General features: G+C 52.4%; 1 protein-coding gene across 2 annotated transcripts in view; it reads left to right on the top strand.

The window, feature by feature from the left end:
- MMD2 (monocyte to macrophage differentiation associated 2) overlaps positions 1-25,399 on the top strand; it is a 46,389-nt gene extending 20,990 nt beyond the window's left edge. Inside the window, exons 2-8 of one of the 2 annotated variants that reach the window (XR_016438757.1) lie at positions 11,679-11,760; positions 13,625-13,785; positions 14,560-14,634; positions 16,239-16,340; positions 18,303-18,372; positions 18,882-19,246; positions 21,617-25,399. Coding sequence is in view for 1 of the 2 variants with exons in the window: in XM_090024468.1 (XP_089880594.1) it covers positions 11,679-11,760; positions 13,625-13,785; positions 14,560-14,634; positions 16,239-16,340; positions 18,303-18,372; positions 18,882-19,085 (694 nt within the window). In the remaining variant the exon portion in view is untranslated. Of the gene's footprint in view, positions 1-11,678; positions 11,761-13,624; positions 13,786-14,559; positions 14,635-16,238; positions 16,341-18,302; positions 18,373-18,881; positions 19,782-21,616 lie in introns of those variants that run through there. The other variant, XM_090024468.1, reaches the window with a different exon arrangement.
- The last annotated feature ends 2,273 nt before the right edge of the window (positions 25,400-27,672 follow it).

The following is a 27,672-nucleotide window of genomic DNA, read 5'->3' as shown; positions in this document are numbered from 1 at the left end:
AAGCAAGGAGAGCTAACTGAGTGCCTTGCTGAGCCTTTGCTTCAAGGCTTTGCAGCTTATTTTTCACATTATTCCAGTTTTTTAACTGTGGCATGTCTACATTTGATACCCATGAAGTGGGTATCCTGAAGTTGAGAGATACAGTTTCAGAGGAAATTTCTGGCCATTTTAGGGCAATAGCGTGGTTACTTAATTGCAGTAGAGCAACGGCTCCACTTTTAGCTCCTAAGTAACACGAATTACACAAAGTCCAGGTGGTACCATTTTCATGCAGCAAACGACCTGGTCCCGCCCAACAAACACTTTGCCCTATTGTTACATATGATACATTAGGTAACTTGTATAGGCAGGTCATGTTAGGTGGGCTGAGAGGCCAGCCTCTCCACAGGGTCCCTAATCCAATCAAGGTGCTACTAATTTGAACCAAGGGGGACTGTGCCACATACTATGGGCCATCAGGGGTAACTATTTCCCGTATGGGGTGATGCAAATTCCAGTCCCAAAGGCATCCTCCTCTTAGCCCTGTGTTTAGCACATAAGCAGTGGTCCAGTTTCCCTCTTTTACCCCCTGCACCAGGAATGAACATTTTCCTTTAGCACAGCCTTCCCAAGTAGTAAACCAGGTACGCTGACAGGGATATCTCTTTTTAGATGTTGCAGGCGTCCCATGATGCTCTAAGCCAGGGGGCCATTCTCTATTTTTAATGTTGTGTATTACCTGGGAAAAATGCATATTTAATAATGATAACTGGACTTGTGCACAAACAGTACTCCAAGTCTGATTTTTGTCTGCTTTAAAAGGAGTGTCCATCATGACCTGGGCAAGATGGGCTGTCTCTAATCCTACATCAGTTAGCAATTCATCAGTGTGCTGTAACTTCTTTCCTTTGAGCATGCCTCCTCTAGTGAGTAGCCCTACCGCTTGTCAGAGATTGGCTACTTCTTCAGTGTTTTTTTCGGATTTATCCAAGTTTCATACATTCATAGCTGAGTTCAGTTTGTCCCAAAGATAACCTGGAGTATCTCTTTGTCTGCGGGACTTAAGTGTACTTATGGAAAGGAAAATGACTGGCCATTCCCATCTAAGCAACCCTTCAGCTACCTGGGCTCCTGCTGAACAGTTTGGAAAAGTAGCTCAGACATACCTTTGTTCTGGCCTGAACAACACTCGGGCAGTGAACAATGAAACATTTAGCAGGATTGGGATTTTAACTTGTGACCTCCACCAGAGTGTGGAGTTATACACAGGCGGTGTTGGGGTCTCTCGTGGGGGGACGGCCAGAGATAGTAGTGAACACTCCGTTTTTTCACAAGTCACACTTATCCTTCCTTCTTGGGGAGCCTGTAGCCATGCTTCACCTCCCAGAGAGTGAAAGAGCTCCCACTGTTGCTCATGGAGACGATGCTGTATTGGGTTAATGAAACGGCATTGTCCTGGCAGAATCATAGCACTGATTTGCTTTAGGAATCCCACCGATATGAAAGGATGAGGATAAGTGGTGGAGGCTTGTGGATACAGCCTCCTTCTGGGTGTATTAAAGTGGGTACCATTCCACCACGCCTCTGTGTAGGTGTGATTCACAAACCACGTAATAACTTTGTTCCAACTTGCAATGCGCTCGCTTAACTGGTGGGCCTCACACCACCGCTGGAGAGTGCGATCAGCCATAGGGATGGGAGGGGGCAGATTCTCCCATAAACGCAGTGGCTCGAGAGGCTGAACAGATGCAGAATGCACTACTGGGGACACAAACTCAGGGGCGCTGAGCTCAGTGGGGTTCCCCTCGGGAAGTATGTAACAACAAATTCCCAAACGAGCAGAGCTACAACAATCGCCTGCCCTCCCAGTCAGCCATTCCAGCCTTCAGGTCGGGAATGAGCCCAAGATAATAACTGGTGCCACAGGTGCACTGACAGTTATTGCCTCGCCAGGCAACTATCCCATTTCATCTACTCAGAGACCAGGACTTCATTTGCTCCGGGGTGGCGGGTTTGTTCCAGTATGGATACTGCAGCTGGACCAAGTGAAGGCCATCTGAGCACGTTTCCGGGGGATGCTCTTCAGGGTCAGGCCACTCTTTGATGTCTTCAGGAGCAAGTTCATTAATATTTGGGTAATAAGAAGGATAGTAGACATGCCCTACCCAGGAAACACAATAAAGCATTAATAAAAAGAGTGCATTCATAACAGTCCACCACTTCATGGTGCCAGTCGATTCAGACCGCTGACAGAGCAGGACTCGTCTTCAGTGGCAGGCTCAATGAGGAATGGTTATGGCTGCACTTGTGGACAGATCCAATCTGTAGGAACAAGACAACAAGGAGCTGGGCTCCCGTTGGATAAATCTGTCTTAAATACCCACCATGTATTATGCACACCTCTGGCTAATAATGTCCCCTCCCATTTATCTCCCTGAGGATGCTTCACTACTACCCGATCTCCTGCCTGGAGCTTTCCCGGGTCACCACCCCTAGGTCACTCTACTGCCGGCTCTAGGGGACCACCCAATCCAAAGGCTTGCTGCATGGGGCTATCTCCTGGACAGGGTTGGTTATTGGCCCAATTGATAGCTCGATCCAGGTGCAAGTCTCAGTCTTTAAGAGCCGGGCCAGTGGCCAACCGCAAATTGCATCTGAGGATGCCATTGGCTCGCTCTACCAATCTGTTAGACTGAGGATGGTATGGGATGTGATAGGTCCATAACATGCCATGTTTGGCAGTCCAGTCATACACAAGATGGTTGCGGAAGTGAGGGCACTCTGTATTTCTGTCGGTGGTGGATACACAGCGAGCAAAGTTTTCAGTGCTGCACAAGTGTCCTGGGCTGTAGCGCTCGCTGGGGCGCGGGCAAACGTCCTTCCTGTGACAACTTCAACAGCTACAAACATGTACTGTCACTTCCGGGAAGTCCGAGGCAGGCGCCTATGAAATTACATTGCCATACCTGCCACACTACTTTTCCTTTGCTTAACGACAATGGGACAGTCGGGCAGGGTGTTAGTTGCTTTTTTACCCTGCAGCAAGTGATGCATGCGCCGACTATTTCTTGTGCTTCTTTCTTAGTTACATGAATGCCCCGAGACACGGCCAGGCAGGCGGTTTCATCACGCCTGGAGTGCCTGTGTTGTCGATGCAGCCATGCTGCGGCTCGTTCCCCGGGTGTGCAGTGGGAGGAGGAATTGGGTAACGATGGGCCAGCTGCTTTAATTTTTTCTTCAACATACAAGGTTCCCGTGCTCTCCTCTCTCATTAGCTGATCAACTCGCCTATTCCACTTCGCCTCCGGGCCTTCCCCTGCTTTATTTCCATGTGCTGCACTCGCATGTCAGATGTGCAGAGGAAGCTTATCTTGGGCTAACTCCCATAAGGCTTTTCGCTTTTCGTGGCTCCAAATGTCTTGTCCTCACCTTTCAAAGTTCTCTTTATGCCACAGAGGTAGCCATTTAGTACATGCTTCTACTACCATCCAGGAGTCACTATAAATATAGATGGGTCTTCTAGGACATGGGTCTTCTGTTAATTCCCACACAGCTACGCCGAGCACGGCTTGCAGCTCAGCATACTGCGCGCTTTTTCCGAGGCCTTGTGATACTACTTGCTTGCCATCTCGAATCCTCAAGGCGGCTGCCTTGTCTCCAGCCTCGACTGCAGAATCCAAGGGGTTTTACTTTTGCTTTCAAGGACTTCTTCTGCCCCAGGCTGCAGTGTGGTCCTCCTTCTGAGACACCTATATGGAGCTAAAGCTCTCCTTCTGGACGTCGTGCTGCTAGGGAGGCATGAACAGTTACTACTTCTCTAAGGGCTTGTAAAGCATATTTCTGCTCAGGACCCCGTTTCCATTTAGTTCTCTTCTTACATAGGTTATACAGGGGACGAGCTAGTACACTAAATTCAGGAACATGCATACGCCAAAAATTGAGTGCTCCCAATGGGGCTTGCAGTTTTTTCACATTAGTGGGAGTCGGGGTCTGCACTGTATTTCGCAGCTCCTCACTGGGTATTGTGGGCCCCCCATTTTGTTATTCTATTCCTAGAAATTCACATGGGGCCCTACCTTTTGAATTTTTTGTTCAGACAGCGTGAATCCAAAGGTAAGCACTTTTTCTTGTCATGATTCAAAGGCCTTGGTGGCAGCTTCTCTGTCTTGACTGCCTACCATGACATAATCTACATACTGCCACATGCATCCATCCGGGTACTTTTCTTGAACTTCATGAACTATTGTAGCTAAAACCCCATGAGCCAGGGTGGGACTGTGTATCCACCCCTGGGGCAACACAGTATAGGTATACTGCTGCCCCATCCACATGAAAGCAAATACCGGCCAGTGGCTCTCCTGGATGGGAATAGCAAAAAACATGTTTTTGATATCAATGGATCTCATCCACGCAGGTCCATAACACCGGATGCTTTCTGTCAAGGCTGGTAGTGATGGGACAGCAGCTGTTAAGGGGTCAGTATTAGCATTCAAAGCTCAAAAGTCAATAGTCAGCCGCCACCCTCCATTTGGCTTGCGCGCTGGCTACACTGGGTTGTTATATGAGAGTGTGTTCGGATAATAGTCTTGTCTTCTAACTGCTGACTTATGATACACTGGATAGGTTGGGTGGCCTTGGGGGAGCTCAATACTGGGGTCTGTGTACTCCTTTCATGGGAGGCAGGGTTAGTGGGATCACGCTACATCGAGTTACAGCTGTTATAGCGGTTTCTTCTGTTTCTTGGTGAAGCACTGCGCACCCAAACTGCCAATTCTCTTGTTCAAGGGCAAACCGCTGGCCTCTTAGTACATTAAGTCCCAGTAAACTTGGTCCCCCCTTAAGTATTACTGCTGTCACTGTTACCTTAGAGCCATTAGGTAACGCGAAGTTTGCTCGGACCAGATGTCCTGGTCGTCTGGTGCCTCCGACTCCAATTACTTGATGAGGGCTTTCTTTCTCCCCCTTCCAAGCTGCAGAATCTAAAATGCAAATCTGGGCACCAGCGTCTAATAGCATATCAATTGACTTTTTACTTGTATCTGATTGAATCTGTACAGGTATCCAAATTAAGGGGCTAATATTAACTTTAGATACCGGTCCCTGGCTGGCTACTGCCCTTATTGTGGCTCCTCTCTTTGGGGGTTGCGCCGGCCGGATGCCCTAGGCCATGTGATCAGGCGGGGTAGAGGCTGGTGGCCCCGCAGGTGCCTGGGACAATGTCGACAGTTCTGCCCTCAGGGCAGAAAATCCCTTCGGTGGCACTGATGGCTCTGCTTTTGGGCTTGCTTTTTCGCTGCAGTGTTTAGCCTACAGCCCTCGCAAAACATTGGTGGGCACTCCATCAATTTGCACCTTATTAAAACCGGCAGCTAACAAGTCCTTCCACAATTTTGCTCATGGGGTCTTGGGCCAGCCTTCTCCAGCTTTTTCCAACAATTCGGAGGGATCGGGGGTTTGTCTTTCGCTGAGGCCATTGCCATGGCCTTGGCAGTTTTTGTTGGCTTAGCCAGCCCTGGCTTCTGCAAAATGGTTAGAAGCTGCACTAATCGCCGAATCTCATCTCTTACCGGGTGATCTACCGCCTTTGGCTCTAAGGCCAACAAGGGCGAGGTACGCTCTGTTGGTGCTCGTCAGCAAAACCTCCTCCACAACAGTGCTGTCACGACTTCTGCATCTGGTGTGCGAGTTCAAACTGCTGCACGAATGATCTCAGTTAGCGCCAATTGATACAAGCAACGAACAGCCTTCTCCAAATTGACCCATGCTCGAGGAGCAGGACTAAGCTCTTCTTCCATATTACCATAACTGGCTGCAGTGGCTTGAAGCGCAGCAGAAAACAAAATAACATTTTCATCACCTTCTGCAAACTGATTTAACTGGAGCTCGGGGCGCAGAATGATTTGGGCTGCTTCGGCTCTACTCGCTGAAATTGCAGAAGCTCCTTCACTATACATTCGAACTAGCCAGCCTGTCACTGGTTCTCCTGGCTTGGACTTACGCTGTTCTTGTATATCTCTTATTTCCGCTCAGGTAAATGAATGTAGCTCTGTTCAGGGATTCCCCCCTTGCGGCCCTGGATCGGTTACTACCACGGGGAAGACCTGGCTAGGTTCCTCCCTCTGAGCAGGGACAGGAGGGGGCGGTTCAACACCAGGCTCGTCATCAGTCTCCTCCTCTCTGTCTTTCCAGAGCTCAACTTCCAGTCCCTGCCCATAAAGACACTGTCTGATCATGTGGAAGGATGGCTCCACAGCCTGTGCTAACTGTGCCCTTTTCTGGAGGGAAGCGGCCGCACGCGCGATCATAATTTTTCCCTCCTTCCTCTCCAAAGTCTTCAAACGGCCCTGAGTGCCCCGCGCCGCCTCGCACGCCACGCTGTTGGAATCTTTCACATCTTCTAACTTCCCACTCAGCCGGGTGACCTCTTACCGGAGCTGGGTGACTTCTTTAGCCCCTAACCGCAGGCATGTGGCCAGCAGCCATGACAGGCACCCCTTCCTGGGTTTACCCCGGGCAGCAGCAGCAAACCTAGCCCAATGATCGGGTACAGCTCCCGGCTCACTCCAGGCAGGTCTCAATCTATCCTTATCCCACCTGGGTTTCTCCATCCCCATCACCTCCTTAAGCAAAGCCACTAATGGAGCCCATGCAACTCCCTCTACTCCGACGTTTTTCTCCGGACCAGAGCCTCTCAATCCTGTTCGTGATGTCAATTTATGTCCCAGCCACCTGCGGAGGGTTTAGATTGAGAGTGTGGTCGGGGGTAGAAAGGTAAGAAAGATTTATTGACTTAAGAAAAACACAACTACATGCAGTAACAAGACAAACAATGACAGACAAAAGCAATTAACGTCAGCAACTTCTTGGCAGTCCCTCTGTTGCCTAATACACAGCAAGCTTCTCTTTTCACAAAGTTCAGTGAGGTCAGGCGTCCCCGGACAACGCCATCTGAGGGGTGCCGGGAAGGACCCTGGAATGCAGTTCTTGGGCTCTTCGAGGTCCACAGTCCCACTGATCCAGGCAACAGCTACTAATCCTTTTCACAGAGCTGCATCTTCCTTCTGAATGGTTTCCAGATATTTCAGCTAATTTCTAGCTTCTGAAAGACACTGATAACGTACGACCACTTAGATTCCTTTTTCTTCAACTGTCCATAGACTGACCAATAGCAGTACAAGCCTTGCATTCCTTTGAGAAGGTAATTTTAACTGCGCCACATGGCCTTACTACTTCTAGGCTTTGCTAAATTGACTAGGCCTTACTTTATATAAGGCCTCACTATATCTTAAACTATAATTAGGCTTTTAGCAACAACTTATAACTTAATATCTAAACAAATACAGAAAAACACTTGGTCTAATCTTCATAAAGCCTTCAGCAAGCACTTTTATTACACAGACATACTTTTCAGCTGCCACAACCTCACTAGTCCAGCCAGCTGCTCTTTAGCAGCCCTTGTTTTCCATTTATTAAATATCTCTGTTAATTGGGTGCTGATGAAAAGTACTGGACTGAGAGCCCTGGAGGCTGAACTCCCAGCAGCTCTATGACCAGTTTCCCACTGACATACAGCACCCCTGGCTGGAGGGACCCCCTTCAGGCCTGAACAAAGACTTCCTCCACCCTGGATCTGTCCCACAACAGCTGGTGAGGGGCCAGGCCAGGCTAGCCGGGATGATGATACCCCTCTGACTTGCATGTGAAAGCAACCTGGAGCTATGAGCTGGGCCTCTACATGTGGACAGACTGGCTTTGTGGCTTTGGACCTGACATCTTGACTTGAGCACACAAGGCTGCCGTGGAAAAGGTGGGTTGAGTTAGCAGGGTCCCTTCTGAACTACAGGGTGGCAGGGTGGGCAGGTGCCTCATCATTGCACTGGGGGCCTGCTGGGAGCACTGGTTTGCACTGAGTGCTGAGCCAGGTGAATGCTGGACGGAGAGCAAAACAGACCCGGCTCCTGAGCCCCGGACCTATTGCGAGGGCTGACTGGTCATTGCATAATAAACCCTTACTGGGTAAATTAGGTACACTTTATGTAAGTAGTCGTCGAAAAAAAAGAAAGGGAAGTTAAGCTGGAAACATTTTTAGCGACTAAATGCCGAGCGCATGTACAAATGCCCGATGAGAACTGAGAGACTGATGTGGGCTGGCTTTCCACGGAGGTCCTGGCCCATTCCCAGTCCCTTGCAGCCGGACTGGGCTGTGTGAGCCGGGATCATTTTACCCGCTGGAATTCACTTCTCTGATTCCCAGACATTCGTGCCCAAGCCCGGCTCTGAAAGACAAGTCTCTCTTCCGTCGCGCAGGGCTGTGGGAATCACCAGGTCCCGTGCCCCCGGGGGTCAGCATCTCTTATTATTATTATTATAATTAATAATGAACATGCGGGCTGGCATGGGGGAGAGACAAAGTGAGGTTTTGTATTTAAAAAAAAAAAAGCCTCGTGTTTCCGTGGAAACCATGACATCACTACAGAGTCCTGAGGGTCTGGGCTACACAGAATAGATTTTTTTTTTAGGGGGGAGGAAGGGAAAAAAGCGGGTGGGGAGGGGAGGAAGAAAGAAAAGAAGAAAGAAAAGCGCCCAAATGGGGTTTCAGAGAGGCTCTGGGCAGTTGCGTAGCAACGGCACTGTAGAATAATGTCCTGTTGTTGGTGCGATATTGTTCGGCGATGTTGGGAAGGAATGCGAGTGAAATCTGGGCTCAGGCAGGGCATTAGTGGAGCCAAAGCTCTCTTTGTTTGCTAGGCCCTGGTGTGGGGAGGGGGTTATTAATGCCCATCCCTGAGGCTAATGAATGGGTCCTACGTGCCCCACCGTGCTCCCACCAGCCCTGAGCCGGCCAGTGTCTTGGGCACAGGTGAGATCCAGGTTGGTGGCTCAGCTCATGGGTTTTGCCAGCATAAGTTGGGTGTAAACGTGGCAGTGAGGCAGGGCTGGGAGCTGCGGGCGATCCCGGGCGAGGGCACAGGCCACTCCTGCCTCAGGATTTGCAGAGGGCTGCAGCCGGCAAGCTGTCCTTGCATTGCCTTTGCAGCTGGATCCTGTGCAAAGCAAGGCTAAGGGACCTGTGGAGGGAGCTTTCTCACATCTTTCCCCTCTGAACTGGTGCAGGGGGATCCACTGCCACCTGCTTCATGCACGGAGCATTGTCACCCTCCTCCGGATGCCCTGGCAGGAATCTGTGAGGTTGCAGCCGTGTTTGATAACTGGTGGAGCAAGTTATTGGCCTAACACAGACAAGACTGCAGAGGGGGTGCCCCCTCCTCCCCCGTCACTCTGATGTCTGTGTTTGCGACAGAGCCGTCACCACGAAACAGTAGGAAACCTGGTCCGCGCGTCAGTCAGAGCCGCCTCTTTGCACCAGTCAATGGCCATGCACGTGTGTGGAGGAGAGACGGCTCTGGCACCTGAATGCCGTTGGCTGTTGGAGACGGCAAGAGAGGTAACGTGCTCCTGCCTCAGCGTCTTCAATGCAGGCTCTGCCGGTGCACGAGACTTCCCTTGGGGTTGCAGGCTCTGGACCTGCCCCGAGAGAGCAGACACGCCGTGGTTAGTGGGTGTGGATAAATCTCCTTCCAGGCAGAACAAAGCCGGGCGTTTTGGAGACACATGGAGAGATTTCTGTAGCCCAAGCGGTTGGGCCGGTGATTTTGAACGCCGAAGGGTCAGCTCCAGTGCTTGCATGACCTGTGCAGCCACAGCTACTTCTGCCAGCAGAGGATGCAGCCATATGTCAGTGCTGAAGGTGCCCAGGTGCCCATGACTGTCTCTGTGGTTAGGGTCCTGGAGCACTCACTCCTCGGCAGGGTATTGGCAACTCGCACTGCCTTCAACAGGATCCATCCCTACCCAGCAGAGAAGAACAAGAGGTGTCTTAGATGTTGTGCTGCAGGTGTCCATGTGCTGAGCTGCAATACAGCAAAAGTGACACAGCCACGTCTATCGCCTCAGAGGCTTTGCCATAATATAGCAAAACTAATGCTATCATGTCTCTGTGTCTCATAATCATTGCTGGGACAGATAAACAACTGTTTCTTCCTTAAAATGTTGTCAGAATGAGGTTGTGTTTGCCAGGGCTAATTAGCCAGCTGGCTCACCAAAACCCTGTTAAGTGCATCCGGATGAAAACATCTTAGCAGGTCAAATCCTGCTCTCACTTTCACATTTGCAGCTTCCGATGGCTTTACTGGCAGCGGCATGAGTGTGAGAGCAAAGGTTCATCCCTCTTGGCTTTATTTCCCATTAATGAAATCTCATGTGGATCATGGTCATTCTTCATAGTGTCTGTGTAACTGCAGAAGCACACCAGGGACACCGCCGTTGCTCTAGCCCAGTGGTTTTCAACCTGTGGTCTGCGGTCCCCTGGGGATCTGCAGACTATGTCCAACGGGCCTGCAAAAGATGACTATGATCAATCAGAAGTATGTGAATACCCACACTGACAATTCAAAGGGGTCTGCACCTCCATTCAGAATTTCCAAAGGGGTCTGCAAATGCAAAAAAGGTTGAAAACCACTGCACTAGACCACACATGTCTCATAGACCGGGTACTTGAACATTTATTCCCAAGGTGCTAGTGACACTCAGTGGTCCCCCATACTCCCTGTCTCAGTCCTAGGCATGCGGAGGTGCTGACTGTTAGGTTGTGCCCAATGTATAAACCCTACACTTTGTCCAACCTGTATTATCTTGTGCAGGTTTTCCCCAGGGATACACATCAGGTTTGCCCACTTGTATGGGCAAAATCACACACTGGCAGCAGAGCAGCCTGCTCCAACACAGGTGTGTAATACCTACCAGCATATAGACCTAGGAAGGTTCATCCATTTGTTTCTTGGGACATTAAAACACCGCTGTTACTTCAGACCAGGAGAGAGCAAACCAAACCTCCACCGTCTGGAAGAGCAGGTAGTGCCTTTCCAGTGGCAGCAGCCTGCCCCAAAACAAGCTGCCTGGCTCCTCGGGTGGGGAGTCTTTAGAGATGTCCCGACGCAGCACACCGGGGTGCAACGGTGAGATATGCCATGGGGAGGACTAGAGGGGTGCACGCATGTGGCACCTGGGACGTGAGGGGGCCGGTGTGAGCTGGACTTCAGATTGAAGTCTGCTCGTTGCTCCGGGCTGAGAGTCTTGCGCCCCTGCAGCGGGAGCCGCAGTTCCAAGGATGCCCCGTGGAGGGAGCCGGCTCGGGCACGGCCCCAGGCCCCTGGCCCTAAGCAAGCCTCTGTTCATCTCTGCTAGCTGTTCCCCCTGCCCCCGCCCCAGGCCGCTGCGATCCAGCCCTGCACACGGTGCCCACATCTTCCTCTGATGCAGAACGGGCCCTCATCAGCTTCGTCGTCTGGTGCTCAGCAGAGCAGCGTGTCGGATGCACGGGACCTCAAGGGGGTCGTTGAGGTTCTCTGCCCGAGGACTGGAGACCCAGGCAGCGTCCCCAAGGGGCGGGATAGCGCTAGGGTGGCGGAGATGCTGTTCTGGGCTTCCCCAGCCGTGCCCTGTCCCGTGGGCTCTGTGTCAATGGGAGGGCGAGTGGCCTGAGCCTGAGCCTGGCAAACAGCCTGCCTGCACAAGACCCTCCTCCGTGTGGCATTGCATGGGCACTCGTTGCTGTGGCATGTGGATGCATCTCAGAGGGGATGTCCAGCCCGTGCAACTGCTCATGCTGACTCTGCTTCTCTCCCTGCCTCTCATTCTAGGTTTATGAATCACAGGGTCCCGTCCAACCGGAGGTACCAACCCACAGAGTATGAGCATGCTGCCAACTGTGCCACCCACGCTGTGAGTTGCCTTCACCTTTCCTTGGGGCAGGCAGGGGCAGATGCACCTGGCTGGAGAGGCAGTGTTGGGCCTCAGCTCCCAAAAACAGAGTCTCAGCCAGGCCCTCTCCTCTCCCTCCTTCCTTCTGAGAAAGTTCAGGAGCCATCACACCTTGCCCGTGCATTGCCATTTTCGGAGTGATGCTGCCCTCCCCGTTTCCAGCTGGGAGCTCTCTCACATCTCCATTGGTCTCTGGTGGCTGTGAAGGGACAGACGATGGATAGGGTTAGGGGGAAGCCAATTTAAGCAAGGGGCTGACAACCCAGAACCACAGAGGTACTCCCATGCCAAGGCTCTGCGACAGTGCTGCCTCCAGGGAAGAGAGTAGACTGGAAGAGGACGGGAGAGTTCTTGTCCCACCAGCCAAGGGCAACAGCTCCTCCAGCCCCACTTGCTCCAAGCCTGGCTTGCACTTCGCATGGAAGAAGGGAATCCAGCGATGTGGTTAGAAAACCCAGGGCGCCCCAGCGAGGCAGTGCTCACACAGGGCACGCCAGAGTCTCCGTGAAAATGGAACATCCCTTTTTCACAGCAGGAGACGGCTGTCTTGGCAAGACAGGAGGGCCTGAAATGGTTGGGGCATGGAAGGACCTGATTGACTGAGAGCGAGGTACGTACGGCCATAAATACCACGTGGCAGGGTATGGCATTTACCGTGAGGGCATCTCCCGAGACCTCGGTCCCCAGCCTCTCCCTATGGCGGAGCTGTGGCCTTGCGCCCCTTGGTCGGGGACATCTGTCTGCAAGGCACTTCCAGGATCCCAGTGATGATCAGGAAGGTTTGGCCCAGCTGCTGCTTCAGCTTTCAAAAAAAAGCCTTTTGCTTTTGGGAAAGCTGCTCGATGCTTTCCCCGTGACTCGGAAAATACATTGCAGGCAGGACCAGAGACAGGCATGAGTGAACCGGGCCCAGGCAAAAAGGAGACCCAAAAATGGTCATTTTAATTATTATTATTATCATTATCTCTGGCAAAGGGGGCCTCGATACTAAAAGTTCACCTGGGGCTGCCAGGAGTGTAGGTATGGGTTCACAAGAGCCCCTCAAAACCAGTGGAAAAGCTCCCCCAGGCATTGGATTGAATCAAGGGTAGGAAGGGACTTCCAGTTTCTAAAACACTCTGATTAAGATGCCTGAAGGCACGTGTTACAGGAACGTTTTCTCTGGGGCTTGCTTGGGAGTTATGTGAAACCAGGCTGCTGTTAATCCTGTTCTTTGGCATGGAGGGAGGGGTTTCCTCACATGTACAACAGGGCCCCCCGCTTCCTACCCACTGGGAAGGAGGAACGTGGAAGGGACGAAGGGAAGCCTGTAGCATCCCCAGCGGCGGAGCCTCGGCTTGAAAGCTGTAGCACCCGATGCTTTCAGAGCGGGGGGCTGACCACAACTACAGCACCCAACGCTTTTAGAGCGGGGGGCTGAGCACAAGGTGGTTGTCACAGCCCATGCCAATGGGGCCTGACCCTTCTCCCCATCATGCAGCGCTGAAGGGCATCTCTGATCTCCAGCCCCCAAGACCTCCCAAGACCACCTAGGAGGTGGCCACCAGTGGATGGATGTCTGCTCATGTCTCACCCTCAGAGGGGGCTCTGGCCCACCACCTGGGGCTCCTCAGAAGCAGGTGCTTGGTGTGGGGGCAAGGCCCTGGCCTCTCTTAGCTAATACAAAGCTGTGGCTGGCTCTGCCTCTCTGCAGGGCTGGGCAGATTCAGCCATAGATGAGGTGCCATTTTGCAGAACAGGGACAATATCTGAGTTATTCCATAGAGAGAAACGCTGAGGTAACTGAAGGAGCCCGAGGCACAAATGGCGTGCTTCTCCTTTCCAGTTCTGGATCCTCCCCAGCATCCTGGGCAGCTCCATCCTCTACTTCCTCTCCGATGACCAGTGGGAGACCATCTCAGCCTGGATCTATGGCTTCGGCTTGTCCGGCCTCTTCATTGTCTCCACCATCTTCCACACCATCTCCTGGAAGAAAAGACATCTCAGGTAACTGAGGCAGTCCTCACAACAGCCACGCTGCCTCCAGGGTTGTTGGCTGTAGCCGTGTTGGTCTTAAGACATAAGCAGACCAGGTTCTTTGGGTAAATAGGATCTCTTTTATTAGACCAACTAAATAGTTGGAAAAATTGTTCTTTGCAAGCTTTCGGGCATGAGCACCCTTCTTCAGGCATAGGGAGAGTCTGCTGTTGTTGTATGCTCTTCATGGTGGAATGGACACCGATATGCAAAATGCAGGTCTGTGAAAATGCAAATGTGTGGCAGTGAGGATCAGAGGAACTGGGTGACAATAGGTGTGAGACAGGTGGGGGGGCAGGGGGATGGAGGACTGCCACACATTTGCATTTTCACAGACCTGCATTTTGCATATTGGCTTCCGGTCCACAGTGGAGAACACATGACACCAGCAGACTCTCCCTGTGCCCGACGAGGGGTGTTTGTGCCCGAAAGCTTGCAAAGAACAATTTTTGCAACTACTTAGTTGGTCTGATAAAAGATATCACATTTTCCCAAAGAAGTTTGCCTGCCTCCAGGGACACCCAGTGGCTTCTGCTCTAAGTCACTGTGAAATACAGAAGACTGGGCTGGATGGACCTGCGGTGTGACCAGTGCGGTACCTCTTATGGGACAAACATAGGAGGGCTTTGAGGGCAGAAGAGGAAGCAGTGTTTATTTAGATGCCAAAGTAAGTCTCAGTCTGCTCCTGACAGCTGGCTCAGCTCCGTGTAACCCCCTGTGTCTGTTTGTCCCTCTCTGCTCTAGGACTGTGGAGCATTGCCTACACATGTTCGACAGGATGGTCATCTACTTCTTCATAGCAGCATCTTATGCCCCCTGGTAAGTTCACTGTGTAACTGTGGGGGGGTGGGTTTGGGGACTTAAGTGGCGCCTATGCAGAAATAGCTTCGACTTTTGCACGTAGGGGCAGGGAGTTAATAATAAATCCTCCTCCTCATAAAATACATCCCTGTTTCCCTGCTCAGGCTGAGCTCCCTGGCTGCACGGTGGGAAGCCAGGCTGCTGTTAATCATGTTCTTTGGTATGGAGGGAGGGGTTTGAACCCATCAACCTGGGTTTTCAAAGGATGGCTTGTCTCAGGCTGTGTAGTTAGTGATTGGCATGAACTTAGGAAACCCAGATCCTTCAGAGTTGTTGAGATCAGCAGCAAAAAACCGCCCCAAAACCATGAGATTTAAAACATACGTATACACATGGGATTTCTTATTATCTTTTTACTTGCCTTCTGATTTCGTGATTTTCCACCTGTCTGCAGCCAGGAGGGCCAGAAATGTACTCGCATTTTCAAATGAAAGCTGAGAAACTCCTCCGAGTCGCAGGAGTCAGGATTATAAGGGATGCGATTTGGGATGAGAGTCAGCAACGTGACTGGTCCTGCTATGGGTATTTTCCAGGTTTCTGGGATTTGATGGTTGCTGCATGGGGTGGGGGGGGAATGTTTTCCCCTCCTGCTGCCACATGTGTCAGGGTTTTTTTAAAGCCTTCCTCAAAGGTTTTGGGTGTTGGCTGCAGCCAGGGCTGCGCACTGTGACTGGGCTGTGCCCAGTGCCACCAGCTTAAACCCAGAGGGTCTTGCTTGTCTGCCCAGGATCAGGCCGACCACTAGATTACGGTTCAGGAAGGAATTTTACCCCATGGTCAGGTTGGTACAGACTGTCGGGGTTTTTGCTTTCCTCTGTAGCGGGACGCATGGCCCTCTTCTTGGGGTCTCTCAAGCGTATTTTAACCACCCTTACAGCAGCAGGACATTGGCTGCACGGTCTTCTTTCTTTACCTGTGGGAGGTTCAGGTGTTACGTCTTGTGTTACGTCAGAGTTGCCTGAGTAGTTTGGCTAAGAGGTTGGACCATGGGTTTGTACAGGATGGTTTGGAGAGGGATGATCCTGCCTCAGGCAGGGGGTTGGACGAGATGTGACCTCTGGAGTTCCCTTCCAGCCCCACTTCTCTAGGATTCAGTCATTTTAGGCCACATGAATCTTTGCATCCCATTGCTCATAAAGCTCCTTTCTGTAGAAGGACATGAGACTCACTTGAGGTCCTGCCACAGAAAGTGTGGGAACTTCACACGCTCCCCTCCGGCACATACCCGAAGCACAGCGAAGGTGGCAAGGAGAGCAGCTGGCTCCAAAACTCGTCCTGAAGTGACTGTGGGACAGTCTGGGAAGGCCAGGCCTCAGCTGCCTTTTAGAAGTACAAGGATGGTCAGTCTCACAGTGCCTGGACAATTGCTTAAACCTGGAAATGCTCTTGAACTGAGAGCCATGAACAACTCCCCTCTTCCCCTGCTGCACCATCCATCAGGGATGGCAGCGCCGCACGAATTGCAGGCTCGCACCCTCCTTCTGCGGTTCTGGGCGGGAGGGAGCAGCTCTTGACTAGCCGCTCTTCTCTGTTCTCCGTGGCTCTGTCTGCGGTGCTTCTAGGCTGAACCTGCGGGAGCTGGGTCCCTGGGCCGCCCACATGCGCTGGATCATTTGGATCATGGCATCCATCGGCACTGTCTACGTTTTCTTCTTCCACGAGCGGTGAGTTTGTGTCGCCACTCACGCTCCGCATCTGCGCGTTGTGCTGTGGGGCCGCCCAGCCTTGTCCGCCCTCCTAGATTGGACCAGAACCTAAAAGTGAATGAACGCAAGGCAGTCCTAAAGCCAGGGCATGCTGGACAGTCCTCCTGTGCATGTAGCTTCTCCAGGACTCCCTGAGACATGGACCCCCTCCCTGCACTGGGGCCAGGAAGCAGATGCCCCACTCTGGTTTTAATCAGCTGTGGAACGTGATCAGGACGTGGGCTGAAATGTTGCCCTTCTTCCACGGGGTGGCAGCAAGCAAAAAGCAATGGGTCACATTCCTTCCAAAAAAGCCAACCAGGGTGGGATGTGGCCAGCCGCTGGGCAAGTTTATAGTAGAGTCAGGGGCATTTCCTGGCTAAGAACTACCCCTTGCAAGCCTCTGCACCTACCCCCAGGCAGAAAGTCGCTGCCTAGCAGGGCTGCCCAGGGCAGGCAGTGCAGCGTGTTCATGGGGTCAAACCCCAGGGGCTTTACACTCTAGACCAGGGGTAACCAACCTGCAGCATGGATGTAACTAATGGCAGGGGCAGCCCTTGTGTATGGCCCATGGCAGGTCAGGATGAGGAGAGGCAGGTTGGGCAGGGAGCAGAAGGCAGAGCAGTGGATCAAGCTGGGAACACAGGGCAGGGACTAGAAAGCAGAGCAGCAGATCAGTCAGGGGATAGGGATCAGAGTGGCACTCGGGGAGGTTGTGGGGCTAATTTATGTCACATCTGCCATAAAAGGTAGCCCTTCACTGCTCTAGAATACCCCTGGCTTTTTGCATTGCTCCAGGGCTTTCCACCCACCCGTCTCAATGTCCCGTGTGAACCGGCCTGAGCTTAGCTCCACATGTCCCCCTCGCCTTTCCCACACGGCTACCATGTGCAGGATGCTATAGCGTGGCCAAGGACGGATACATCTGTGCTTGGGTCGGGTGTTTTACAGACAGGCTGACTTCAGCGTGGTGGAGAGATGGGACTTGCCTGAGGTCACACACTTGAGTCTGTGGCAGGGATGGAGTTTGAACCCAGGCGTCCTGACTCCCAGGCACGTGTGGTTTTGTAATCCCAAGGCATCCTTCTTCCCTTACCCAGAGAAATTCCAGGAGCTGAGCTGCTGGAGACAGGGTGGGCAAGGTACAGGCCTCCCCTCACGTGATTATTATCTGTCTTAACACCGGCACTGATAGTGATCCAAGGTCTCCCTGACAAAAAGTTACCCTAGGGCTCCTCGCAGTGGCTAGATCTTGCATTTATGGGAGAACCCTGGGTCCTGATCCTCTGTGAGGCTCTATCAGTGCACAGATGACAGATCCCCTCCCATAGCATCCATCCAGCACTGGGCTGCATCCTAGGGGCTGAGGTCAATGGGCCAGGGCAGTGTCTGCCCATGTTTCCTACAGCTAGTGCAGGGCAGGCAGCACCGTGACGGACACTGGGTGTTTAAAAGCAGGTGTGTGCTGCTGGGGCGCATGCGTGGTGCTCGCAGGCAGACACCGATTGCCACATGCGTGTTCTTGCACAGGTGCCCGCTGTGGGAGTTTGGAGTGTCAAGCCCATTGTGAGCGACAGGTAGGAAGGGCTCAGTATCATTCAAACCTATTGTCTACCATGGGTCCTCCATGCACTACCAGTTCTAGGTGGTGGTTTCCTTACAGGTTATGGGGTAGGGAATGATGGGCACGGAGGTGGGTGGAGAGCAGAGAAATAAGGGGCTGGGGTGAAAAAGAGGGCTGCAAGAGATCCAGGTCCCTGTAGTTAGAGCCTATCTGGGCATCCCAGGCTTGTGAGCAAACTCCTTAGGGCTGTCTCCTTTGCATCCCAGCTTCAAGCCTGCTCCTGGCTCCCCAAGCCTGGAGCCCTGGGTTTTAAGGCATAAGATTAAGTTGCTCCCTTGGTGTTGCACCACCAGTGAAGGTGTCTTTGTCCTCCACAGGTACAAGCTGGTGGAGCTGGTGTGTTATGTGATCATGGGGTTCTTCCCTGCCCTGGTGATCCTTTCCATGGTAAGCTGCTGCTATTCTGCTCCATGCATGCCCCTTCACCTCCGTGTGCCTGGGCCACGTCTGGAGTGGCTCATCTTGAGTTGCTCCCTGCTGTTCAGTGGCTCCTGGGTTTTGCCCCAGAGGCTGCTCTGTGTGGATGCCAAGGGTCGCGGGGACAAAGAGATAGAGCTTGGTTGTCTGAGCAGGAGCGCTTCATCTGGGCACTTTGCACTGGGCTCTCAGCATGGCTCTTACCACCCAAATCTGTGCTTCAGGGGCCTACAGCTTGGCACAACACAGCTGTGACATCAGGCTTCTCTACTTGGGCTCCTGGGGTGGCCTTCTTCATGCTGAGGGGAATAATATCTGCTGGAGAGGAGGATGGAAATCCACCAGAGACAACAGGACTGTCTTGCCCTTCTCAGCCATTGCTTGGGCAGCTCTGTCTCACCTGCAGGCTCAGGAAAAGGCCCCAGGGTGGGATCCGTTCATCTCATGTAGCTGAATGGTACCTCTGTGCTTGCCCACAGCCTAACAGAGATGGGCTCCTGGAGCTGGTGGCCGGTGGCCTCTTCTACTGCCTGGGCATGGTGTTCTTCAAGAGTGATGGTCGCATTCCTTTCGCCCATGCCATCTGGCACCTCTTTGTGGCCATTGGAGCTGGCATCCACTACTATGCCATTTGGAGGTATCTCTACCGGCCTGACACCGCGGAGGCCAGAACATCCCGATAGGTGCCTTAAGGACACTGCGCTCGCCAAGCAGCACGTGGGGGGGAGTCTTCCCAGGAAGCCGCAGTCTCTCCGTTCCTGCTGGAAAGCCATCCCCATCACCTGCTCCCTGATGGGCAGGGTTCCCCACTTCCCTTCTCCGGCTGATCTCGCGCGGATGAAAGGTTTATTTTAAACAGATCTTAACCTTGTGTATTGTTTATTCTTTAGGCAAAGGTTTCATAATGAAAGGAACCATCCCTGGGTGTGCCGGAGGGGTGGGAAGACTGCAAGGTCTTCCCAGGAATGAGGGAGGATTGCGGGAAGGCTTTGTTCACGTGGTCTGGAGCTGTCTCAAGAACTCCCCCCGCCATGGGAGCTCTGTCTCCACCTCCTCCCACTGGACAGGGACCTGGCCTCTGCAGCACGCTTTGCTGGAGCCTCTAGCGGCTTTTTGAGGGCCGAGGCTGCTGTCAGATAGAAGGTTGTTCCCCTGGGGCATTTAGGAGGTGGGTGAGGCCTGGAAACAGTCAGGAGAAATGGGTGTTGGACACCAGGGGCCAGCAGCAGAATCCAGTTGTGATGTGCAGGGTTCATTGCCTACCTTAGTGAGTCCCCAGGTGGAGTGGAAAGGGGATGTCTGCTTAAACAGGGCTCTTATGCTGACCAGGGAGCGAGACCCCTTTGGAGACAGGAGACCTGCAAGAGGCAGCCATGTCTCTCAACTGGTGGGGGTCATTTTAAGGGTTTCTCCAAAAGGACTGGCTCTTCCCCCCACACTATGCAAGTCAGCAGCACCGCCAACTGCTGTAGCTAGAGATGGGCGTGGAGAAACCCATTGCATCGAACTGTGGGAGGACCACACTTCCACTTTAAGTCAGCCCATCTGAAGGCCGAGGAGCAGGAAAAGAGCTATGGTCTGTAGCCATAGGGTAAAAACCTTGTTTTGGGACATGCTGACGCATGTTGGCCAGGTGTGAAGGGAAGTAGGGAAAGGGGCCTCTCCGCAGGATGAGTGGCTAAGTTCAGCCCCAGGGTTGGGTCTCCTGGCAGGGGGGCTGGCATCCTGATTTAAACACAGCTGCTGTATGTGATTATCTGCCAGAGCATGAGCAGCTCCCAACATTGTTTTCATTTCCCATTTCCCTGCTGCATGGAGAAGAGAGGTCTCCACTGCCCCAAGCACAGGCTTCTGTATGCAGAGGAGAGAGCTCCTGGTCCAGGGCCACATTTCCATGCAGGTTCCCACAGGACTCTCTTCCCTGTATGGATCCATGAGGAAAGGATGTGTAAGGGTCTAGACCTCTGGTCCTCCCTGCTGTCCTGTAGGAGGATTTCTTGTCTCTCCTAAGAGCCTCAGGTGATAAAGGAGTGCCAATGGTGAACACCAGCATGCACCTGCCTGGGCTGCTAGACCCAGCAACCTGACCTCTAAAGTGCTGAGCACTGGGGGCTGCTGTTAAATGCTGGGTTCTTTGCAGCTACTCAGCATTTGGGAAAATCAGAGCTGGGGATTGCTAAGGCTCCGGTTCGGTTGCATCAATGGCAGCCAGAAAGTCTGGGTATGGTTTAGGAGTCAGACAAGGAGTCACTTCAGAGGCAGCCCAGAACATGCTGAGTGTCTCTTGCTGGGGTTTGGTCTCTGTGCCCTGCGGTTTACCTTTTGCCCTATTCCCCCAGGTCTTAGAAGCAGGAGATGGGTAGTGAAGGACTCACTTAACAGAGCCAGAATAGCACTAAAAATGAATGAATCCCCTTGTACTCCAAGGCTGCTGCAGGCCACAGCCTTTAATGAAGCGCACAAGCCCCCACCAAACCAGCTCAGGGTGATGCCCCTGCCTGCATAGAGGTGGCTATCCCTGCAGCCCATCTGCTCTCAGACAGGCTCGGACAGCCAAAGACCAACTGAACAAATTTCCAGAGGTGGCCTGGAGCCATCAGACTCCTCCAGTGGGTTCTCTATGGCTGCCATACCTCATCTGGGCATGTGGGGAAGTGAGTAGGGAGTAGATCTGAGCTGCCACCCCAGGGCTTGAAAAGCAGTCGTCACTGGGGTTTGCTCAGCAATGATCTGCATATAATACCAAGTCTTGATCGGAGGGCCCCATGTCAACAAAGCCTTATGCAGGATTGAAACTTGAATCTATTCCAGGGCTCCCTGGAGTCTCCGAGCTCTGGAAAACCTTTTGTCTCAGCCAGGATTGAGTGTACCGCTTTATACTTTCCATGTAGACTGGAGCCCGTGGCCCCCGTAAGCCTGTTCTATAGGATGCACTTTGCTTTTCCCTCTGTGCCAGGTTCAAGAGTGAGATTCCCATTTGGAGAGTTTGCTCAGTTGGAGGGAGGCTGGATCACATAGCAACATAAACCTCCTTAGAGCTGCTCCAGAAACTGGGGAGCAGTATCCCTACGCTGTGTGTATTCCCTCTGCACGCTCTGTGGCTTGATGGCTCGACTGGGGCTTGCTCCAGACTCTCTATGGCTTAGATTTGTATCTGATTTTTGGAAAACCCTTACTGCTCCCCAAGCCACCTCTTCTGTTTCACCCTCTGCAGGTCGGGCCCGCTGAGGGGGAAGAGGCTGAGAGATCGAAGGGCGCTGTTTTAAATGCTCCGCTCTGAACAGAGAATTGAGCAGGGCAAGGACAAAGAGGTTGTTGCATATCATAGGGGGGAACCTCTGGGTTTACTGCATGTCTGCAGCTCCGGTCACTGCCCTGTGCAGGTGCTAGCCCCTTACAGAGCACATGTATAGCTGCGCAATCCTTGGGGAGAATTGGCTGGGAGAAAGCTGGTGGGGCAGTCATTAAGGAATGAGGAGCTTTCTAGGGGCCAAGACTTCTTTGGGTCCTTGTCTCTGTCCTGGGCTCCCCTTAGCTCTGCCCAGTGCTTTGCACAGGTCTGGGCATACAGGACATGCAGATCAGTGTCAGATGATCCACTCTGCATTTGTTCAGCCTCCTGGCATGATTTCAGCATGGAGGTGGTTCATGACTCTCCGCCGGTATAAAAGGAACGAGCATTGACTCGGAGCTCCAAATGCCCTGAATCCACCTTTTCCCCAGCTATGGGGCAGCGAGTTTGTGAACAAATCACCACCTGTGCGGAAAGCAGGGTAATAAGGACCAGAATTTGGTCTCCTCCTGAGCTGAAAGCAGTGGGTAGGATTTCAGCCCAGACCTGCCCATGATTATAAGGTGATCATCACCCCAGTTGAATTTAGGCTTGTGATAGCGGCCTTATCACCGGATGCGAGGCCTTTCAGGGCTCTCCATCTTTCCTGAAGGAGTCGCTTGTTAGCTCTGCTTTCAAATGCTTGGGAAGGCCTGGAATACCTCAACTAGTCTTATGGGTTAATCACCAAGGCAGCTCTGTCCATTTGACCAGGCTGGAGCCTTTTAGGGGTGTACAGCCACCATTCTCCATCCCCAGCTTCTTTCGTGGCCTGAGCCAGGAGGTGTGTAGCGCTCTCAGTTCCTGTTGCTTGGGCCCTAATAGAGACAAAATAATGGGGTTTTTTCCAAAGGAGAGTCTAGAAAGTGCCTGGTGAAATGCTGGCGGTGGTCCTGGTAGCATCTCGTTCAAGAGAGTGATGCTTTGAGAAGGTCAATGGGCAAGTGGCATTACTTAATAAAGCAGAACCACTGCAGTCTGGCTATGCTGGAGGAATTTGTGTCTATTGGCAGGGGACCAGCACTCACTTCCTGTTCCATGTTGCTTTGGTGAGCACATGTATTTGTCCATGCTGATCTGCTCTCTGTCCTTTTGCACGTGGCTTGCTTCCATGGGCTGTCTCGGGCTGGGCAGATACAGAAGCTGCATCGTATTGCAGGTCTGGAGGGGAAAAGCATCACCCCTCTAGTCGTCTGCAAGAGGCCTGCATGGCTTTTGCCACCTTTTTGCTCCTCAGGGGAGTAGTCACAGAGCAGTCAGGTTGCAAGAGTCTCAGGCAGACGTGGGAAGGTGTTGAGCATCTGACAGCCCCAAGCAGAGGTGGGTCCAAGAAGGGTTCCCTGGATGATAAGTCACTCCTTGAGTTGAAAGAGGGAGGAGTGTTTGTTGGAAGAGTCTACTCACCTCCCAGAGCCAGAGCTTGTAGGCCAAGACTTTGGGTTACTCGTGGGTTGGTCCCTGGGGTTGGGCTGGCATCCATGAAATTACCCGAGGGATAGATCTCTATGGAGAGTTGAGGGGTGTCCAGGGTAGATGCACTGTGCTGCAGACACCATCACACCACATCCACCTGCTTGACGTCAGGCTGAGGGAGTCGCTTTGCGCAGCCACTGGTGTGGACATGCTCTGGTGATGGGAACGCTGGGGGAGGAAATCAGGGATGTAACCACAGGGACACAAGAGACTCAAGTGCCTTACCCCTGGGGAGACAGACCACGCCAGGCCAGCAATGGCCACATGCTACTCCCCGTGTCACTGTTTAGCCCATGTGTCCTAGCAGAAACGTAAGCAGGATTTGCTTCCTTCACTCCAAGAAATGGAAGGAAACCCCACACTAGTGGCTCTGGTGCCATATGCTTTTTTCCCCAGAGGAGATGGAGAGGGGGCTGGGTGGGCAGGTCATTACTAGAAACATCTCACAAGAGACAGGGGCTGTGCCCAGTGGTTGAAAAGTGTGGGGAGGGCTGCAGAAACTCACCCTGGTGGGGCTCTCTGCTGTGAATCTCAATGGGAAAGCCAGCCCGCACTGCACTGTGCTAGGAGGGAGAGCGAGAGAAGAGATGGGCCCAATCCACGGCCATGGGATCTAGAGTTTGGAGCCCATCTTTGCTCATGGGGGGGAGCTGAAACATGGAGCTGGATGGCTGCTTCTTCCCTGCATCCTTCTGCGTGTCCTTGCCAGGCCCTGACTGCTTTGGATTCTTGCCACCTGGCAAAGCCTCAGGGGCTTGGTGGGTCAGGGATGGTAGAGGGAGGTGTGGTCTAAGCCCAGAGCAGGGAGGCAGGGCCTTCCCGATCCCATTGCCGCTTCTGCCAATGACTCACTCTGTGGCCTTGACTGAGTCATTTATCTGATCTGTGCCTCAGTTTCCCCAGGGTAACAGGGGAGAGTGACACTGACCTACCTCACAGGGTTGATGTGGAGACAGGTGGCTAACGCGCTCCGGAAGTGCCCCGGGCTTTCCAAGCACTGAGGACTTTGATTGTGAACAAGCCTGAAGTTGCCTTTAAAATAGGTGGTCCATTCATGGCCGTTGGTTGGACTCTCGGAGCTGCCTCTGAGGGTGGCAGGTCAAGCACACCGTGGTTTTCCTCCTTTTCCTTCTTTAGCTGAATGCCATAGGGAAAGAGCTCCCTAGGAGAGGGGTGTAGCGTAGAGCCCAGTCCCTGATTTCCTCTGCTGGGCAAACGAGTGACCCCTCAGCTGGCAGAATTTGCACTGGATTTGGAAGAGGCAGTACATGAACGGGGTGAGCGGGGCTGGGGACAGCGCTGAGCAGGGTTCTTGGTACCTTGTCTGTCATTTTTTCACTTCCCATCTTAATCGACATGTTGCCTACCCAGCGTGTTGCACTGTCCCTGCCCTCCCCCAGCCCCCCAACCTCCCAGGTGATGGTCCCTTCAGGTCTTCTCCTGGTGAAGACCCATCCTGCTAGGAGGTAGGTGAGGGTGGAAACCTACCCGCCTGGCTTTGCTCCCCCTGGCACCTGCACCACACCTTCCTCCGTCCCAGGCTGGCCTGGGTGCCTTGCCCTTTGGTACTGTTAAATGGACTCTATCAGGGTGCTGGATCCTGGGACCATGGGCACAGAGAGCAAAACTGGAGCGAATGAGCTGGGGCTGCCTAAAGATCCATGCTCTGGGGTATTTCACCCCAAAGTGTTATCCCAGGGCTTGGCTCTCAGCAGCCTGAAAGGTTTTGTTGCTGAATGATGACAACCTCTAGCCACTATTTTACATTGGGGCAGTGGACAGAGGTTTCCCCTTACAAGCCCTTGTGGATAAAGTGGCCTAGAGACAGAGAATGGTGGGTTTGGGGGGAGGCTAACTCATCCTTACCAAGAACGCTTTATCCAGTCTTGCTGGTCTAGACTGAATCTCAAGGGGGAGATTCAATAGCTGCACAATGGTGCCCAGTTCCCAGGGTCCGACCATGGGAGCAGAGAACCTACTTGTCCCTTTAGCTTTTGAAAATCCTGCCCCTGGCTTCAGATTTCCTGCCTATGGTCCCAGATTTGCCAAGGAGGACAAGCTGCAGACCTCCCTGCATTTTATACGGCTTTCTCTGGCCCAGCCCAGGGTTACCTGATTCTGATAATCTTTTATACTAACTTTTAATGACTCATAACATTTAGGACGTCTGTGAATGAGGCTTTCTGAGTGATTTTTTTAATGTCTCGTATTTTACACCACCCGCTCTTGTGAAATCAGTATTTTATATTTAACACGGTATTTAATAAAATGAAAAAAATTTGTAAGAAAAGATAAAATGCTAGTGAATGTCGTTTCTTGTGAAGTAGGATTTAAATAAAAACTCAATATACCTCAGTCATGCCTGCATTGTTTCTGGTGCATCTGTTGAGTCAAAAATGAATTTTCTGGGAGTATCTAGCCTCCTCTCCCCCCATTTTCTATCTAGCTTGTCCAGAGTCGGTCTCTTAGAAATATAGAGAGGAAATCCAGGCAAGCAAACACATACCATGGAGCGCCCAGCTCAACACTGCTGCTTGGTTGATATGAAGTCATTACTTCTCCACACAAAGCCAATTGCAGAGTGTCATTCAAAGGATGCTGAGATTAGCCAGTGATCAGCAGTGGGTGACGTGTCAGTGCCAAACTTGCCATCAGCTCGTTTTAGCTCCTGCCTGGGGCCCAAGAATGAGCTCCATTCCAAGGGAGCTCCATTTGCTGCTAACGGAAAGACAGCACCCAATTATCTCAGTGCATAAATGTCACTTCTGTTGGTAGCGAGCAAGGCAGGCAAGGCCATGTGGGGCCAAGAGCTATGACTTCACTCTGTGATGGTTAGAGGGACGCTCAGATCTCAGTGAGGTGCCACATGGCCCGGGGGGAACAAAGGGTGAATTTCCACTTTTGGTTTGAGCAACAAACCAGCTGTATGGGAAATTCAAGGGGAGGCAGATGCCAAGGGCGGAGGGCTGGAGCAGTACCATGCCTAATTCCTGGCGGCCCCAGGCAAACTTTTAGTATCGGGCCCTACTTTGCTACAGACAATAATAATAATAATTGGACAATAGGAAAAAATGACCATTTTTGGGCCCCCTTTCTCTCCGGGCCCTGGGCGGCCACCCAATTCCCCCTTGCCTGTGTCCAGTTCTGGTCTGGACCGATCCCCAAGCTGACTGTGACTATCTTTTTCTGACAAGTCCCTCCACCAGTTTGCCAAGTCTTCCCTGGTGGCCTGCAGACCCAGAGAGGGTAGATGTGATGGGTCTTCAGACACTTCATCATGGCGGCTTCATTTCAGACTCTCTGTCCCCAGCTCTGGCTTGTCATTCTGGGTCTTCCTTCATGTACTTGGGTCAAACGTAGGGAGAGAAGCTCAGCCGAGGCAGGCGAGGCGTGGAAAGCAGGAGAACGAGCTGACATGTCAAGGGACCCTTGGAACCACTTCTCAGCTGTAAGGCATCCCCATCCACTACCAGCAGAGAAGACCAGCGACGCAGTGGCTGCAGTGAGAGCCGGATTGGACCTCCCTTGGCTGTACCCACCTCCAACTTACCTCACAGTGGTGCTGGGGTCCATGTACAGGCCACCCCCAGGGCCCTTGGCAGAGAATTAAAATAGTATTAAATTGATTGGAATTACTGGATTGCTTTTATTTATTTAGTTTGGAGAAGAAAAGACTGAGGGGGGTTGATAACAGTCTTCAAACACCTGAAGGGTAATTACAGAGAGGATGGAGATGGGGTTTTCTCTGTGGCCATAGGGGACAGGATGAGGAACAATGGCCTCCAGGTGCAGCAGAGGGAACTGAGGCTGGGGATAAGGAGGAACTTTGTGGCTGTGAGGGTAGTCAGCCTCAGACCATAACTAGAGAAGTTATGGAGTCTCCACCCTGGAAGAGCAGGTTGGACAGACATTTGGCCAGGACGGTTTAGTCAGGGTCGATCCTGTCTTGTGCAGGAGGCCGGAGTAGAGGACCACATGAGGTCCCTTCCAGCCCTGCTTTCCTTTGATCCTATGCTCCCCGTTGGGTCATATACAGAGCAATAGGAATGATTCAAAGTCACTTGTGAAACATTTTGAGCATCGAATGCTTGTTTATTTTAAAAAAGACCGACAGTATTGAAGGATTTGCACTCTAGTTGTGGCAGTCATCCACAGACAGGCTGGGCTCTTCGCACAGCAGCCAGGGGAGCAGGCTGCACCGATGCTCTGCCGTGGGGAGATCTTTGCCAGGCCAGAAACCTCGTTTGATTGTGAAACCGCTGGAGGATGTGACAGAGGATGCCGAGGGCACCGGGTTTATTTCCCGGCTGGTGGCACAGCCCCAGCGAGGACAGATCAGGGAGCAGGAAGGCACAGGACAGAGGCTGCAGGAGGTGATGTCGGACAAAGGGAGCCCCCGCTCCTTTGTCCTGCCAGGAGGGCGATCCCTTGTCTCTGGGCAGCCAGGGAGGCGGGCGGGCAAGGGG

This window comes from Crocodylus siamensis, chromosome 12 (assembly GCF_052110815.1).
Source record: "Crocodylus siamensis isolate JL-2025a chromosome 12, ASM5211081v1, whole genome shotgun sequence".
NCBI lineage: Eukaryota > Metazoa > Chordata > Crocodylia > Crocodylidae > Crocodylus > Crocodylus siamensis.
This window is presented reverse-complemented; position numbering and strand designations above follow the sequence as displayed.